Raw genomic sequence first — 18,992 nt, 5'->3', positions numbered from 1 at the left:
AGAGCCCATCTTTTACAGCGTCTTGCAAAAATTTCATCCCCCTTGGTGTTTGTCCTGTTTTGTCACATTACAAGCTGGAATTAAAATGGATTTTTGGAGGGCTAGCGCCATTTAATTGACACAACATGCCTACAACTTTAAAGGTGAAAATTGCTGTTTTATTGTGACACAAACAATAATTAAGATGAAAAAAACAGAAATCTGGAATGTGCATATGTAGGTATTCACCCCCTTTTGTATGAAACCCCTAAATAAGAGCTGGTCCAACCAATTCACTTCATAAGTCACATAATTAGTTGATTAAGATCCACCTGTGTGCAATTTAGTGTCACATGATCTGTCACATGATGTCTGTATAACTCAACCTATTCTGGAAGCACTCTGACTCTGTAACACTACTAAGCAAGCAACATGAAAACCAAGGAGTGCTCCAAACAGGTCAGAGACAAAGTTCTGAAGTATAGATCAGGGTTGGGTTATAAAAAATATCCCAAACTTTGAATATCCCACAGAGGACCATTAAATCCATTATAGCAAAATGGAAAGAATATGGCACCACTACAAACCTGACAAGAGAAGGCTGCCCACCAAAACTCACAGACCAGGCAAGGAGGGCATCAATCACAGATGCAACAAAGACACCAAAGATAACACTGAAGGAGCTGCAAAGCGGAGATGGGAGTATCTGTCCATCGGATCACTTTAAGCTGTACACGCCACAGAGCAGTGCTTTATGGAAGAGTGGCCAGAAAAAAGTCATTGCTGAAGAAAACACGTTTGGAGTTTTCCCAACAGCATGTGGCAAACTCCCCAAACACATAGAAGAAGATTCTCTGGTCAAATGAGACCAAAATTGATATTTTTGGCCATCATGGGAAATTCCATGTATGGTGCAAACCCAACACCCTGAGAACACCATTCCTACAGTGATGCATGGTGGTGGCAGTATCATGCTGTGGGGATATTTTTCATCTGCAGGGACAGGAAAGCTGGTCAGGACTGAAGGAAAAATGGACGGCACTAAATACAGGGCAATTCTGGAGGAAAACCTATTTGAGTTGGCCAGAGGTTTGAGACTGGGACGAAGGTTCATGTTCCAGCAGGACAATGACCCTAAACATACTGCTGAAACTACACTGGAGTGGTTTCAGAGCCAGTTCAGACCTCCATGGGGCCCTAGGCAAAATTCTGCTAAGGGGCCCTCTTAACTGAACCCCAAAATGTTCAACAGTCGCACCTGACACCCAGTGCTTCCACTCATCCCCCCTTTAAACATATTGCACTAGTGTTGCCACCTGTTGGTCTAACTCCAAATAAATACAGACCAAATCAGACCAAATCAAATCGAACTAAACATGTAACAAATTACTCACCATTAAAAATGTCCCTTTCTGCACTTTCTGGATGCAAAATCGTCAATAATGTCGTCATATGATATTTGCTTCCCCACATCATGGTTGATGCGCATGATGGCCAAACCACTCAGACGTTCCTGGAACATGGAAGATCTCAGATAGTTTTTGATAATTTTTAACTTGCTGAAGCTCCTCTCAGCTGAGGCAACTGTCACAAGCAGAATGACAGCAATTCTCAGGCCTATCGAAAGGTTAGGATAGAGTTCCTCCAGATTTTTCTCAAAAGGAAAGAAAGCAGCTCAAAGGCAGTCATATTAGCTGATGGTAGGTCAGGTAAATTCTTGATTTCGTTTGCCAGATCAACTCCACTGATGTCACAGTCTTGGTTGAAGGTCAGAGTTTTCTCAAGTTCCATACACTGAGCCTTTAAGGAATCACTGGACATCTGACATGCAGTGCTGAAGTTCAGCACTGCTCCATATTTAGTCTTCACCTCAGAGCATTTTTTAAGGATTTTCCACTAGGAGACCAACTGGTCTGGGCAATACAATCACAGGCCCCAGAGTCCATGCGGCTGCACCGCTGCAGCATATTCTGTGATGCAAAATGGTTCACCAATCACCATACAGACAAACACACTACAGTGACTACACAGCTATCAAGAGCAATTACCAAGCATAAATGTTATGTCAAAGACACTCAAAGTTACACAGTAATGACATCGGATTCTGACGTCAGCCACCTCAGTAACCAAATTTTAGTTTTGTTTTTCTTAACCAACATGATCTTGTGTGTATATCTTATAACATAGATCTTCGTTTTCCTTGTTAAATGTATACTTGCATGGTGCTTGGTTAATTAATTGCAACTGATTGGACCAAATGATAAGACATAACTTGGTTTAAAATTTGGTCTCCCAGTGAAGCTGGTTTGGCATTGACTAGGAGACCAAATCTAGCCACTGGGAGACCATTTGGTCTCCCAGCAACTATGTTAAAAAATGCTCTGCTTCACCTGGTTCAGAGTTTCAAATCGTTCACCAATGGATGCTATTGTGGAGTCAACCACAATGTTGAAGAAGTAAAATATAGATAAGGCTACTATTAATTCAGCTCCATCAAATTGGCTGTGCTTGTTTTACCTTCAGATACTGTACTTAAAATGTAGGTGATTTAGATTACTATTTAGCCTATTTAGCACCATTGTCATAATATTTCACGAGTTATATTAGTGAATAAATATATTATTTATTCACTAATATATCTGCATCTATATTTGCCTGTGGGCTATCCAAGCAAACAAAATTCAATCTTAGTAAATATTTATCCATTACTTTCCATTTTGTATAAGTGCAGTTGTAACTACACTCAGAATGATTGATATAACACTTAAATTGTATACTCAACAAAAATAAAAACTTTACACTCGTTTCAAAGTCAATAATTTGAACATTTTGGAAAATAGGTTTGAAATAACGATTGTATTCAATTATCTTGTCATTAAAGATGCTATAGCATACAGATCATGTTTGTCATGGAATTGGTTCCACCGGAAATGCGACGACAATGTCCATGATCAAAAACTGTGAGTCACAACTTAATGAAATCATGTCAATATCGGGTGTGTCCTCCATGGGCGTTCACAACTGCGATACAACGTCTCCTCATGGATTGGATGATGCGTCTGAACACAGCTTGGGGAATGCGCCACCATATTTGTACCAACATGGCACCAAGCTCCTGCAAGTTCTGTGGAGGGTTCCTTATGGTCGGCTGTGGTGCCAGTTTGATGGAGACGTGTCTGGAGATTATGGATGGTCTGTCGACTGCATCCCATAACCCTCGCAACGTCAGTGACGGATGTTCCTGTATTCAGCATGCCAATGGCACGTTCACGCTGAATGTTTGACAGTCGTGGCATTGCAAATTAACGAATAATTAACCATAAAACCTTGTTTTTCTGAGATGACACTCTACTCTGCTACAGTGAGATCAATTGCACGTGTATCAATAGGTCACGTCACTTGTGTCACGTGGAAACGTGATTTTAGCATGCAGTGCTCTCGCACGTGCTACGTAGGCCCGACCAGTAGAATGAATGTGTGACGTAATGCCCTTGACAATGCATTTAACCATAATCACAACAAGAACTCTTTCAAGAAAAGTTTCTAAACACTATTTGAAAATCACTCCCCGAGGGATAACTCCGCTTCATCTTACTAGGTTGATGCACATGCACTGGGAATCTGATGTGCGCGAGCAGCGCGACGGACGGTCACGTCGTCACGTTTTTTTTTTTTTCCCCACGGGGCCTCTATGAGTTTGCGGGGCCCTACGCAACGTGCGTAGTGTGCGTATTGGGTGAACCGGTACTGAGTGTTTTAAATGGAAACATTTAAATGCCTTGGAATGGCCTAGTCAAAACCCAGACCTCAATCCAGTTGAGAATCTGTGGCATAACTTGAAGATTACTGTACACAAACACAACCCATCTAACTTGACGGAGTTGGAGCAGTTTTGCCTTGAGGAATGGGCAAAAATCCCAGTGGCTAGATGTGCTAAGATCTGCTATATGCTAATAGAGACATACCCCAAGAGACTTCCAGCTGTAATTGCAGCAAAAGGTGGCTCTACAAAGTATTGACTTCAGGGGGAATACCTATGCACACTCCAGATTTTTGTTTTTTCATCTTAATTATTGTTTGTGTCACAATAAAACAACAATTTTCACCTTTAAAGTTGTAAGCATGTTGTTTAAATCAAATGGTGCTAACTCCTGAAAAATCCATTTTCATTCCAGCTTGTAATGTGACAAAACAGGACAAACACCAAGGAGGATGAATACTTCTGCATGACACTGTATACTATCATGTCAGTTTTTAATGCAGTGCCACCTGAGGGATCGATGGTCACAAGTGTTTGATGTTGGTTTTCGGCCTTCCCCCTACATGCAGACATTTCTCTGGACTCTCTGAATCTTTTAATGATGTTATGGATTGTCGATGGTGAAATCCCCACATGTTTTTTTTTATGAAGTGATGAACCCCATTCTTGCTTGTCTTTCCAATTACCAATTAACCTGTTTACCTGTAGAATGTTCCAAAAGGGTGTTTTTTGAGAATTCCAAACTTCCCCAGTCTTTTGTTTCCCCTGTCCCAACTTTTTTTGGAAATTAGAGTTGAGTGATATTGTTACAGTTAAATATTTATTTCACAATGAAGGCAATCTCAAGAAGAAGAAAAAAAAGACTGAACGATTTGTTGGAATGCCATTTCTTTATTTGGTTAATCACGAAAATGTCATGTGATGTTAAAAATATTTGATGCCATTTTCAGTATTGACTCTACCATCAGTTTGTCCTTTTCATCAGGGATATAAATAAACAAGTGAATTTCATGAATATCAGGACATCAAGTAACTAAAAATGTTGGTTCTGAATATAGAAAAAAGCTGAATTTGGGAGAATTTATTTTAAAAATAAAATGTGATTTCATATGCTTGCACTCTAGTTAGTGGTGTTTATAAACTGTGGCACTCGTGGCTGCGGTGGGGAACAGAGACACACAACCCAGGGTCTTGGGGAAGAATAAGTCTTCTTTTAATTATTAGGAAAAGGTAGGGGAAGTGCAAGGGGTGAGAATGGTGCAGTCAGTGCAGGTCCGGGAGGGCCAGAGCCGGCCTAACACGGGGTCACATTCGGGGCTGGCTGCATCTGGGGTTACATTCAGGGCTGGCTGCATCTGGGTCTTTCGTCAATCTGCCACTGAAAACAGGAGTGGAGGCAATCACCGGGTAGAGCGTTGTGATTTTGGTCTTCCTCCTCGTTGTCTTCAGTGGTGGTGAAGTGGCCTATGCAGAGAGAGGAGGAGAGAATCAGTCGACATGCACGAAGAGAGAATCCAAATAACCTCAGTGTGTGGCAGTGCCTCTTTATACTCTTCTGGCTGCTCAAGGAGAGTAGATTGAGGCACCATTTAAGCTGCTCCAGCCATGTGCATTCAGCAGGACACCCCCCCATGACTACACAGCTTTTGGCAGTCCAAAACAGTGGTGCTGAAGTGTTGTTGTCTTTTCAGCACCATGGGAGCAGTGGTGTGAGGAGCAATGTACTGCTTGGGCGGTGGTTTCCTTGGGCTGCTGTCACAAAATCTATATTATAAATGTACTGTATATCTGTGTTTCTCAACCACTGGGAAGCATCATCTAGTGGGCCATGAATTTTTTTCAAGTTTGAAGCCAAATACGAAATAGTTCAGGATGTCGTAGGGTCCCAAATCCAGTAGCTGGTTTGCCATACACTTTTCAAGTAGAATAAATACATTTCTGGGTAAATTAAGAAGAACAAGTCTTTATTATTTTCACGGTCCTCCTTTGCATTTAACCCCCGTGTGCACACGCACACACACACACACACACACACACACACACACACACACACACACACACACACAGCGTGCACATGCAGTGGGCAGAATAAATACATTTGTGGGTAAATTATCCGGATCTGTGATGCCTGCTGGAAGAGAAGAACAGGGAGGATTGAGAATCGAACAGCTGTGGTCTGTTTACACCCGATACTAAAACTTCTAGTGCCCTAGCAACCATTGCAAAGATGCATACAAAGCCCAGAAATTCCTCCTTACCTGGGCAAAAACGATACAGGATTTATCATGCAGTGTCCTGATCCCCAGATCTTTAACTCAGCCACATATAAAAAGTTGTATGCCTCCATGCTCTTCCAGGTTTTCATCTGTTTGTCCGTGTAGAATGATGTCTGCAACACCAGATAGTTTGAGATATCGGGGAACTCAATGGATGGATAATTTTCCTACTCGTAGGAAAACTCCTTCTTTATTAGCATGTAAGGATCTATCCCATTGAGTGGTTTCTATATCCACTTCTTTTGAGTGTACTTCTTGGTTTTAATAACTTGCTTGTTTGTTGTACACAAACATGGCAATAAGTTCTTGTGTTAATGGACCAGACTCCAGTTTTGGATCATTAATCCCTTTTGACTGAGAATGACCTGCATGTGTGGTTTTATGTTGGCTTCTGGCACATCCATACAGTTTTAAATACAATACTTACAATTAAAACCAGTTTGTTTTTATTGTATTAATTTAATTCCTGGGCTCCCATCTGTAACAGGGAGTGATGTTGTGTCCCATTAATACACTTTACAATAGATTATTAGATTCTAATAGAATAGATGAGTCAAAATAATTGGGGATCTTTTTTACTGGTACCTGACTCGTTACAATTATGAATAGGTGGGCCTCAAAGCAGAAAAGGTTTAGAACCCCTGCTGTACATCATAATGACTCATAAAGTGACATATGAGGAAGCAAGCTTTTTGTGGATATGTGACCTGATGTGATTGTGCCAAGTGGGCAGAGCTTAAATCTTCTTTAGAATTGTGGTGACCTCAAGCAGGAGTGGGAAATACTTGAGGAACTGTACTTGAGTATTGCTGAAATGGCGTACTTCTACTCTTTTTATTGTGTTGCCCTTGAATGTTGTACCAATGCTACCAACACTGCAAAAAATGGCCTTTCAAAAATAAGAAATAAAAGACTAAAACAAAGCATATTTGCTTGAATCAGGTGAAAAAAATCTGCCAATGGAACTAGTCAAATTTGACTTGGTAAGATTTCTTAAAGTAAGATGAAAAATCTAACCTGTTTTTAGATGAAATAATTCCAAAATAAGATTGGGGAACTTATTATGTGAGATCTGATTAACTCAAAATAATCAAAATACTTCTTATAACAAGATCGTACTTCTTACATTTAGCCATGCAAGTCATTTTTATTTATTTCATTTTAAGGGTATTTCACTTAAATTCATGACAAAGTCTTAGCAGTAAAAACTGAATTTAAGATAAATATACTAATATTAGGATTGTTAAATTCTACAACTAAGCATTGCTAGCTTAAAAGATTCTCCTTTTGTGGCCTGTAATTAGTAAAATACTCTAGATATGAGACCAGAGACTATCTTGAATCAAGTTGACAACACGTGTAGCATTGCAACAAGTTTTTTTTTTTCCCCATTTCAACATTCAAACATTAAAACATCTCTTAAGATTCCACTTCCCCAGGACCTCAGGCACCAAAAAAAAAAAAAAATAATAATAATAATAATAATAAAAAGTCTATGCATTTTGACTTACAGTGCTTACACAACGCCAAAGCAACAGTGCAGTGTACGAGGGGTTTACAAGATCAGGCACACAAAAAAAAAAGTCTACGCATTTTGACTTACAGTGCTTACACAACACCAAAGGAACAGTGCATTTTGGGGGCACTGACTATTCATGTGTACGAGGGGTTTACAAGATCAGGCACAAAAAACCCCCCAAACAAACAAACAAACAAACAAACAAACAAACAAACAAAAAAAAAACCACTGAACTTAACTCACAGCATTCCAAAAAGACCTCACTAAAACGCCCTCCACTCACTCATAGCCTTTTTGAAGGCACTTGTCTGGTCTAGAGTATGTACAGCATCTAGAAGGACCTCACTCTGAATGACTGAGAAAACAGTTGCAGTAAAATTATGCCGCTTTTCCACTACCAATGCGGCTGAGTTGGGCTGAGCCGTGCGGTGCTGAGTTGGGCTGAGTCGAGTTGAGTGGGGCTGTTGGAGTTGCATTTCGACTACAACCGCGCTGAACCGTGCTGGCTGGAAGTGGGTGGACACATTGGGTGGAGTTAGCGAAAGTGGGTGGACGTCATGTGATGTCGTTAGGCGGCGCAAACAGTGACATCAGTGACCTTTTAAGCGGTAGTCTCACGACCCGGATAGTAAACAATAAACATGGAGGACATGGAGTCGTTAGTGTTGCTGGTCTTGGTGCTGTGGCTTGTTGCCACCGACAACGCCGATACTGGCAAGAGCGTATAGATGAGGCGAGGCGCATAAGGCTTCAGAAATTCTCGTAATTCTTCTTCTTCCGGGTTTACGGTGTTTACAGATCCCAGCATGCTCGCGGGGCGTGTGGGCATGTGAGGACATGCCTCCTCACTAATCAGTGCACAGGGGAGTGTCTGCTCACGCCCCAGCCCCACTCGGCTCGGTTTGGCTCACTTCAGCCCCACTCCAAAACCGTGCAAGTTTTGGGTGCTAAGCAGGGCTGAAGCGAGCTGAGTCGTGCTGCTCTGAGGTAGTCGAAACGCGAGCCGTGTCGGGCTGAAGTGAGCTGAAGTGAGCTGAAAAAGGGTAGTGGAAAAGGGCCATTAGAGGCTGTCCACACGGCAACGGATTCAGGTGAATCTGATAAAATTTTTATCGTTTCGGCCTGGCGTCCACACGGCACCGGTGTTTTGGGTGCCCCAAAACGATATTTTTTGAGAACGGGTTTCAGAGTCGAAAAATCTGGCAACGGCGCCGTTGCGAAGTCTGGATGAGTAGAACGGATTCGTTTACGATGACGTCACAACCACATGACTAGAACAAGCAGCGCACTCGCTGTTTTGTATGAACCACTGCATTGCATTCACTTTTGTATACAGCTTTTCTTTTAAATAAACAAGTAACTGAACTATTTCTTGAATTTCTTTTTTTATTGGATAATACTGCTTTTCAAAATGTTCACACACAATATAAAAAGTTATATAAATTATATAAAAATGCTTTTCAAAGTGTTCACACACAATAAGAAAATTAAGTTATATAAAACTATGCACACTAATAAAACTAATTTGTACACACAGAAGGCACGATTTCCTCGCGTAGTCGCAGCCATCTTGTTGTTGTTGTTGTTGTGTGTTTGTTCCGGAGAGTGCTTCACGCCGGGTAGAAGAAGGGGTTTATGCGCATGCGTCCTACTTCTTCTATTGTTCTGGTGTCTCTGATGGGACCGTCTTACAGCGCACGTAGAGGTGTGGCATGTGTATTGCATCGTTTTCAGCAAGCGTTGCGTTGCCATATGTACCTGATATTTTACTGATCCGTTGCCCATGTGGACGCGATTTTTCTTTTTAATAAAATCTCGTTGCTGTTGTTGTGTGGATGTAGCCTTAGGATATGTAAGGTGGAGTTGAATTGTAATGAAAGATTCAAAGATTTCAGTAAAGTTAATTTATTCCCAAAACAAGCATACTTTTTTTTTTCTTGAAACAAGATGAACCGCATTTGACAAATGTCCAAAATGTACTTACTTGTTTTTTAAAAAAAACTTGTTTTATTTTCAAAGGTGCTCCAAATAAGACTTTTTCAAGACATTTTGTCTATACAAGATTTTCAGGATGGACTGTCTAAAAACTAGCCTTTCTAGCTAAATGAGGTTTTGCTTGTTGGGCAATTATGCCTTATAATAAGGGTGGCTAGATGTTTTGACTTGAAAATAGACAAATAAACTTCCTAAGATTTTTATTTTTTGCAGTGAAGACAAATTCCTGGTACATGTAATGGCCCTTTTCCACTACCCTTTTTCAGCTCACTTCAGCTCGCTTCAGCTCACTTCAGCCCGACACGGCTCGCGTTTCGACTACCAAAAACCAGCACGACTCAGCTCGTTTCAGCCCTGCTTAGCCCCTAAAACTCGCACCGTTTTGGAGTGGGGCTGAAGCGAGCCAAGCCGTGCCGAGTGGGGCTGGGGGCGTGAGCAGACACTCCCCTGTGCACTGATTGGTGAGGAGGAGTGTCCTCACATGCCCACACACGCCCCGCGAGCGCGCTGGGATCTGTAAACACCGTAAACCCGGAAGGAGAATAATTATGAATTACGAGAATTTCTGAAGCCTTATGCGCCTCGCCTCATCTATACGCTCTTGCCAGTATCTGTCCGCGTTGTCGGTGACGACAAGCCACAGCACCAAGACCAGCAACACTAACGACTCCATGTCCTCCATGTTTATTGTTTACTATTCGGGTCGTGAGACTACCGCTTAAAAGATCACTGATGTCACTGTTTGCGCTGCTTAACGACATCACGTGACGTCCACCCACTTTCGCTAACTCCACCCAATGTGTCCACCCACTTCCAGCCAGCACGATTCAGCGCGGTTGTAGTCGAAATGCAACTCCAACAGCCCCGCTCAGCTCGACTCAGCATGGCACGGCTCAGCCCGACTCAGCCGCGTTTGTAGTGGAAAAGCGGCATAAGTGTACTTGGACAATAAAGTGAATTCTGATCCTCGTTCTGAGAAAACACGGTGTCGGAAGCCTTAAAACTGACAAAAATGTCAGTATTTTGTAGGTGTTGGTTTCCTTTTGGCCTACTTTGTATCCTATACCAACCTGTCTGACTTCAAAGCAGAGCAACAAAACATCTTTCTCTGATACATCTCCCCTTCTCTTGTTCATGCTGCCAAACAAATAAAGTTGTTCACTCTAAAAACATGAACGGAGACTTAAAGTAAGGAAATTGAAACAGAGTGTTGTTTATTCAGGAAACTGTGTTGTAAAATAATTCACTAAGTATTGTATATCCTCCGCTGTTCAACACATGCATGTGTAGCCAATCGATGATAGTTAGAGAGCACAATAGGACAATGGCACACTACAAACAATCTCCCAAGCCGAGACAGCAAGTCTCTGTCAACTCTGTCAAGTCTCTTTCTTTACCATTCTAACTACTGGTAAATATTGCAAATGTGTAGCGGCTGAATGCTGTTTTCAGGGAAAATGGCATAGTTGCTTGAAAACAAAAACCAACTTGTAAAAGTTTTATATAAGTAATAAAAGTTATTTTTCACATAAAAACACAATGGGAGTTAATTTAATCAATGTTTACATTTTACTTATTAATACTTGAGTTCTTTTTTAAGGGTGGCATGGTGGCATAGTGGTTAGCACTGTTGCCTCACAGCAAGAAGGTTCTGGGTTCGAGCCCAGCGGCCAACGGGGGCCTTTCTGTGTGGAGTTTGCATGTTCTCCCCATGTCTGCATGGGTTTCCTCCAGGTGCTCCGGTTTCCCCCATAGTCCAAAGACATGCGGTTAAGTTAACGTGGGGCAGGCAGCCTTGGGCTGAAGTGCCCTTGAGCAAGGCACCTAACCCCTAACTGCTCCCCGGGTGCTGTAGCATAGCGGCCCACTGTTCTGTGTGTGTGTGTGTGTGTGTGTGTGTGTGTTCATTGCTCACGTGTGTGTGTGCATGTATGAGGGTAAGTCAAAAAGTTCTAAGACGAAAAAAATATTTATGAAAATAACAAAGCTATTTCTCTACATATCCTCCATTTAAGTCTAAACACTTCTGCAAGCGATGTTTCCGTTGGAAAATTCCTTCTTTGTATTCCTTTTTTGAATTATTTTGAATTCCTTTTGAAATTATAACATCTGTCTTAGAACTTTTTGACTTACCCTCGTACGTGTTCACTGCTTCAGATGGGTTAAATGCAGAGAGGATTTTCACAAGTGTACGTGTGATAAATAAAGTAGTTGTTGTTGCTGTTCTGCTTCTTCCTCCTCTTCTTCTTCTTTTAAAAATAGCACTTTTTAACTTTCACTTTCGCACGTTTTTTTTCTGGCTAATTCTACTTTTAATTGAAAATGATTTTGACATCTACAGTACTGTGCAAAAATCTTAGGCACATGCAATGGGATGCTGTAGAGCAAAGATGCCTTCAAAAATAATGAACTTAAATGTTTCTACATTAAAAAAAAATCACATAAAGATCAGTAAGTGGCAATGCATGAAAAAATGCCGTGTTTGGTGTGATGACACTTTGCTTAAAAAAAAAAAAATTCAGTCTCAGGTACAATTAGTGCAGTTTCATAAGGAACTGAGCTGTAAGTTTTACTGAGCATCTTACAGAATCAGCCACGGTTCTTCTGGAGACTTTGGCTGTCACACTTCCTTCTGATCTTTGCAGCAAAACCCAGTAGCCTTCATTATGTTTTTGTCTGAAAAGTGGTCTTTTATGTGATATGCTGCTTTCTTTACTGACATACAAACATTTTCTGTAACATGTAATTTTGTGCTGAAAACTAATGTTTGGAAATCTCAAAGGTTTTTGTATTGGCTCCATAATGTAGAGGTCATAAAATAAAAGTCTGTAACAAAGCTTGTACAAATAAATAATTCAATAAATAAAGTGCCTAAGACTTTTGTACAGTACTGTATATTTGCATTTAAATATAATTTCTGGTCACACGTTGAAAAAAAACAGTGAAACAAAAACTTTTCTTTTGGGTTCTATATGCAATTTATCCAAAAATTTGAAAAATGATTGACATGACCAAAATAGTTGTTTCTGTCTTTTGTGTTTTGATTTAAAGGGCCTGACATTTATAGCAGCATTACTGTTTATGGAAGATGACGTCTTTTCTTACAGGCTGTTCCTCTCAACTGGCTTACTGTTTCACAACATAAAAGAAATACAGTAATAGGTTTCTTTTTGGAATGGCACGGTGCTGCGGTGCAAGAAGGTTCGAGGTTTGAACCTTGTGGCCAACCAGGGCCTTTTTGTATGGAGTTTGCATGTTCTCCCCAAACATGTGTGGACTTCATCTGGTTGCTCCAGTTTACTCCCACAGTCCAAAGACATGCAGATTAGGTCAACTGGCTACTCTAAATTGTCCATCGGTGTGAATGTGAGTGTGAACGGTTGCTTATCTCTGCCATAGCGCTGTGATCGATTGGCAGTCTGCCCAGGGTGTGTCTTACCTCTCACCTGAAGTCAGCTGAGATTGGCTCCATCTTCCCCCATGACTCGGACAGATAATGGATGGATGGATTCCTTTTGCTCTTTGATGCTGGCAACAGATTTTTGTCCTATAATCAAAACTGAGCCTTTTCCATGTTTCTTCTCTACTGCTTTCAGAATCAGGAATACATTCAGTAAAGTGAACAACCATAGGGGGCACTGCCTCCTTACTACATTTCATTTTTTTCACGTTGTGCACCTCATTTGCTTTTTTTTTCTCACTGTATTTGATCACACTAATGAGGACAGTCAACCACTTTGCCTTCTGAAAGGAAAAACAAAAGGAGCCCAGGGGTTTAGAGATGAATCAGAAGAAAAGAGAGAGAGTTATATGTGTTTTGGCAAAATGAAGCACAACCTAGTACAATGCCATAATGAGTCAGCCATAACTGATCCAGAGCGATGATGTAAATAGGTCCCTCTTGTCTGAAGTGGATTTCTAGCTGGTATCATCATGATCATTGTTGAACCCTGTTTTCACTACAGATGGATCAAGAGTCTTTTTTTTCCTTTCCTTTTTCTCACTGCATCTGATCTCGGTGTTCATGACAGATGACCCAGGGCTCAGCCATCGGAAAGTGATACAGAATGCAGTTTCTGCAGTTTTTTCCCAGCACAGGGTGAATGGGACACAGCTCTAGCAAAGATAGCCAATATATGTTCCAGGTGGCTAAAATGGACTAGATGGGGGAATACAGCAGGGAAGAGTAGTCAGATACAGAACTACAGGTTGCCAGCTTGATGTATTCTTTGGATCAGTCACTTGATGATTTCATAGCAAAGCCACTGCAGACCAGGGCTTTGAACCAGAATTTTTTTCCTATTGGTTTGTTCCGAACAGAAACGGAATTTTAACGTTTCCGGTTTTGGGTTCCACCATTAAATAGACGTTCCCGAACCGGTTAGAACAAAAAAATTTAGTTCCCGGAACGGTTAATTACGTTCCCTGTCAGCTGTTTAACAAATGGCTATAAAATTATGTCTCTGTCTCATCCAGCTTAAGCCAAATGTAGGCTAATTCTATTACAACCTTCATTAAATAAGACAAGAAATAATTCAAAACAATTATTATTTCAAATGTTGGCGATTTGGATTCTCAGTACGTCTTCCCATCTACACAAACAGAAAAAGTGCCAAAAATGAAAAGATAATTCGTTTAGTGTGTTACCAAAGGCTAGTCAGGCCCTATAGACGGCTACCACATGACGTCACCACGCCGCGAGATTTTGTTAGGCGCCATATTGGAAGACCAAGTACACATCTATGCAAGTACATACATTCATAAAACAAACTACACCTGAAATGTAGCCAGGGCCGGTTCTGCCCTAATCTGGACCCGGGTGCAACATCGCGCAACCCCCCCCCCAAAAAAAAAAACAGTCTAAATCAGGACAACCATCACATAACTATAACTATAAACATTTTATATCAACAATTTTAACTAAATGGGCTATAATAAATAAGCCTGCAGGCAGCCACGGCGGGCTGCCTCAGAAAAGTAACCATTCAATGACAACTGAAGGCCTTCAGCCACGGAGGGCTGCCTTAAAAAGTAACCATTTGTCCTACCTTACAACTCGTTTTGCATTTTCTGCCTCCTTTTTTGTATTTTCGACCCTCCGTTTATTTTCTTTCCTTTTCTGAAAACCCGATTTGTGTCCAGACATTTTGTTCTGCTACCAACGAACTAACTCGTCAGGTCTCGTCTCTCGAGCCCGCGATGATTCCCGTGGGAAGGGCAACAACTGATACATTTTTACAAACAGCCAATAGGGAGGTTGCAACGTTCAGGCTCTTCTTTGCTCAGACACTCAGTAATGCACTTACTCACTTATTATCACCTGGAGACATGATAATAGTCCACCTTCCCGCTCTCTCCATTCAATCAGCGAACGTCACACAGGAAGTGAACCCCAGCGGGTCATAGAAACTTGCGCAGGACAAGAATGACTTATTTGTAGGCTACAGAAACTTTGAGGAACGAAATAAAAACCGGTATTAACCGGTTACCATTATTTTTAATAAGCGTTTCTGTTCCGGAACATAAAAAATAATAAAGTTTCTGGTTTCGTTTCTGTTCCATGTGAAATAGAAAAAGTTCCCGGTTTTCGTTTTCGTTCCTTGAACCGGTTCAAAGCCCTGCTGCAGACACATCTGGAGGAAGTGTTGCCACGGGAAGCTGACAGTGTTCAGAGACCATATGTAGTGGCACTCAAAGGTCTTGGGGAAAATCCCTCCCTCTGTCTCTTTTATATTGCTGGGTTTCAGTCATGCAAATTTTCTTAGTGGTTTTACTGGAAGTGAAATAGCTGGTGGTCTAAACTGCTGCCGTAGGGCAAACAACTAGTGATAATTTATCAAAGTATGCTCATAATCTAGAATCCACTGCTCGCTTTAGATATATTCAGAAGATTGCTGTGTGCAATGGAATAGACCCCTACAGTCTGGGAAAGAAGGATTTGTCATACGATCTCAAAAACTACCCTTCAGTCGAGTTCCCAGACATCTCGAACTATCTGGTGCTGCAGACATCCTTCTACACTGCAAAACAGATGAAAGTGTGGAAGAGTATGGAGGCTTACAACTTTTTTGTATGTGGCTGGGTAAAGGGCCTTGGTATCAAGTTGCTGCCAAATGAATCCTGTATTGTTTTTGCCCGTGTAAGTATGTTTTTTTTTTTAAGCTTTTCGTTCACATCTTTACAATGAAGCGCTGCAAGTTGAAGTGTAAACAAACAGCAGTTGGCTTGATTCTCACTTGTGTTGGCTGTTATCTCTCAGGTAAATCATTCACAAAGATCATCAGAAACCCCTTAAAGCCCTGGATCTTAGTTAAACAAGATAGAGAAGTGATCACAGCGCATTGTAACTGTATGGCTTTGTGACTAAAAAAAGTACTGTAAAATAATGACACATAGCAAGAAAAGTGCTTGGAAAACACTAAGGACATAACTGAGGGGGATATACAAACCTTTCACGAAGTGATCACTTCAAACTCGAGCATGCTTCGACTCAGCTCCCTTCGATTTCAGTGAGAGGTTCAAAAGCCACCTTTCTCTATGTCTTTTTGTGAAATCTTGTGTTTGTTCACCCTTTTTTATTAGTTCATGGTGAACCCTGAACAAATTTTTATCAGTTTCACGGTTTGATCAATTCGAACAACCTAAAACAATGCAAGCGTAAGGCATTTTTCATGCGAGCAATGCACCTTCTCCGTACAAATGCTTTGTCAACTGAGCTTTGGTAGACCACCAGCTAAAGTTTTGAATAACTAATGAGGCGGATGTGACGTCACGTGAAACCCAGCAATACAGTGGTCAACACAACCCATTATGCTTATTGTCCTGAGAAGCTAAATTGTACTATTTTTTTTATTTAGACTTTTGGTCTTGAATAAATATTCTTACTATTTGTTATTGGTTACCCCATCACACAACAGCTGCCAAACAAGGAAGATGAAAGCCAACTTGTGCTTCCTTTGAAGATACATTGGCTCGCCAAAAGTTTCTGGACACCTGGCCATCACAACCACAAGTGGGCCTTTCCTAAATAACTGCCATAAAGTTGTAAGTACACAATTGTGCAGAATATCTTTGTATGTTCTAGATCGAACATTTTTGTCACCTGAAATTAAGGTGCCCAAACATATTCCAAAGTACCCCTATGCACATAGCCAGGCCGATGAAGACATGGTTTGCCAAGGTTGAAGTGGAAAAACTCAAGTTACCTGCACAGAGCCCTGACCTCAACCCCATTGAACACCTTTTGAATGAAATGTAACACTGGCACCCCAGGCCTTCTTGCCTGACAATGATGCCTAAGCGCATTCATGTTCCTGTGGCTGAATGGGCAAATTCCTACAGCCACACTCCAAAATTTAGTGGAAAACCTTCCCAGAAGAGTGGAGGTTATTATAAAAGCAAAAGGGGGACTAAATCTGGAAGATGTTCAACAATCACATATGAGTGTTATGGTGTGGTGTCCACAGACCTTTGACTATATAGTGTACAAATAGGCAAAGAAAGTGCAAACTGCTCTCTTCTGCATGCATGAGCCCAGTTAGCTAGTCTTGCACTGATGGACAGTAATCATTCAGCTCACCCAGACAGCAGTATCAGTTATGATGCTTTGGACTCATGGCTATGAATGACCATGGCCTTGCTAGAATTTGAACCTGTGATCTCCTAAGAAAAAGCTAAAGCTTTTCCATTTTCCACTTTTTTTTTTTTCTGCTGTAGGTTTTAACCTGTTTATCAAAAAGGTCATCCTGTTTTGAACAACAGGACAATATGACTTCCTGTTATTCTGCACTAGAACACATATTGACTTAGCCTCTCCTCTGCTGATTTGGATGTGTCAGACAACTCCATGCTCACTCCTCCACAGGTGCAAATGCAAATTGAACGTTGCGTCCCGGTTATTGCTCGCACTCCAAACTTGCGAGACAGGCTAAAAACCAAAGCACCTGAAAGGAGGGTGATGGATCGAACATTGCTACTGCCCTACAGCTCAGAGGCATGTCTGGGCCTGCTTATGTGCAGGCCTTTACTCGACCCTCCTGCAGAGCCAGGGTAGACCTAGCTCTCTGCATCGATCTCATCACGCTGTGTTTTAAAGTCTGCTGCACTGATCTGTTCCTCTTTTGCTCTTTCCTCAGAAGAATACAGGCTTTCATGTGTGCTTCCTGACATGCCTAGGCTTATCAAAGTGGCTTTTATACATAACTCCATTCAGATAGATGATTTAGGAATTGGTTATCAAGCTTGATAAATTCAAAAGGATCAACCAGTGTATTAGTCCATCGTTTCACTTCTGAAATGCGGATGTGTGATCTCATTCGATCTGATCCTGTTTACAGACGCATCTCTGCTTGTGACACAGGCACGTTTTAAACCATAATCAGCTTTATGTTAGCTATGAAATAATGAGGTTTCCTTTAAAAAATGTCAGAACTGTTCTTAAGGTATTTCTGTCTCAAGCTTCTCAGACACCTCACAGCACTTAATCAAGGCCCATGTACTCGACTTCACTTAGTCTTTCTCTTTTTCTTAATCTATCCCTCATTTATTTCTTCTCACAGTTGGTGTTTTGATGTGAAATTAGCTGTCAAGTTACACATTTCATTCATTATTTTATTTTGTTGATTCTGTGCTTTGTCGGTGCATTGCAATAAATCCAGGCAGACGAAGATCAAAGAGAGAACAAGGAAGCTGGCGGGTATTAAAAATAAATGATTCTGAAATTAAATGCACTCTCCCTGACATACATTCTCTCTCTTTCTGTCCCTCTTTTCTCCTTCCTGATTTCTTCCTACTGCTTTGCTTAAGTTGAGTCAACACTCTAGAAACCATTTGTTGAATTTGTTGAAGTAGGTGACAGTTTAGAGGTCTTTAGTTGGCTGGTTGGTAGCTTGGGAATTGGTTTTGAGTGGTCTGACATTTTATCCCTCTGTATGTCTGTCCATCCCATATCTCTATTTGTTAAACCAACCAAGAGAAGTAGGCACAGTTCACCATTAGACAATGTCTGGAGCAGACTAAGGCCCTGTCCACACGGCAATGGATTCAGGTGAATCTGATAAAATTGTTTATCATTTCGGCCTGGCGTCCACACGGCACCGGCGTTTTGGGTGCCCCAAAATGAAATCTTTTGAGAACGGGTTCCAGAGTGAAAAAATCTGACAATGGCGCCATTGCGAAGTCATCTGGATGAGTAGAACGGGTTTGTTTACGATGACGTCACAACTACATGACTGTCAGTGCTTCACGCTGGGTAGAAGTGTAACGAACTTAATGCGAGTTGTCAACAAATCCTATAACTTGGTTCATGAAACGCGCTTACAAAATATTTTCACTGTGAATATTTATTGTGTAATGGTGCAAAGTGAGAGAGAGAGAGAGAGAGAGAGAGAATAGCCCTTAGGGCAGAGTCTTTAGTCCAAACACTGCGGAAGCAGTATCAAACCATGCACCGCCCGTGGGCTTT

General features: G+C 41.2%; 1 protein-coding gene across 7 annotated transcripts in view; it reads left to right on the top strand.

Moving 5' to 3' along the window:
• The window catches only part of tenm2a (teneurin transmembrane protein 2a), a 466,651-nt gene that overhangs the window by 8,924 nt on the left and 438,735 nt on the right, over positions 1–18,992 (top strand). Inside the window, exon 2 of one of the 7 annotated variants that reach the window (XM_060927879.1) lies at positions 2,341–2,347. The exons of 5 other annotated variants lie outside the window; for them this stretch is intronic. In XM_060927879.1, the coding sequence (XP_060783862.1) occupies positions 2,341–2,347 (7 nt within the window). Of the gene's footprint in view, positions 1–2,340; positions 2,348–8,047; positions 8,102–18,992 lie in introns of all 7 variants that reach the window. One more of the 7 variants, XM_060927874.1, reaches the window with a different exon arrangement.

Source organism: Neoarius graeffei, chromosome 8 (assembly GCF_027579695.1).
Source record: "Neoarius graeffei isolate fNeoGra1 chromosome 8, fNeoGra1.pri, whole genome shotgun sequence".
Classification (NCBI taxonomy): Eukaryota; Metazoa; Chordata; class Actinopteri; order Siluriformes; family Ariidae; genus Neoarius; species Neoarius graeffei.
The sequence above is the reverse complement of the archived record's forward strand: the minus strand, read 5'-3'. Positions and strand labels throughout refer to the sequence as shown.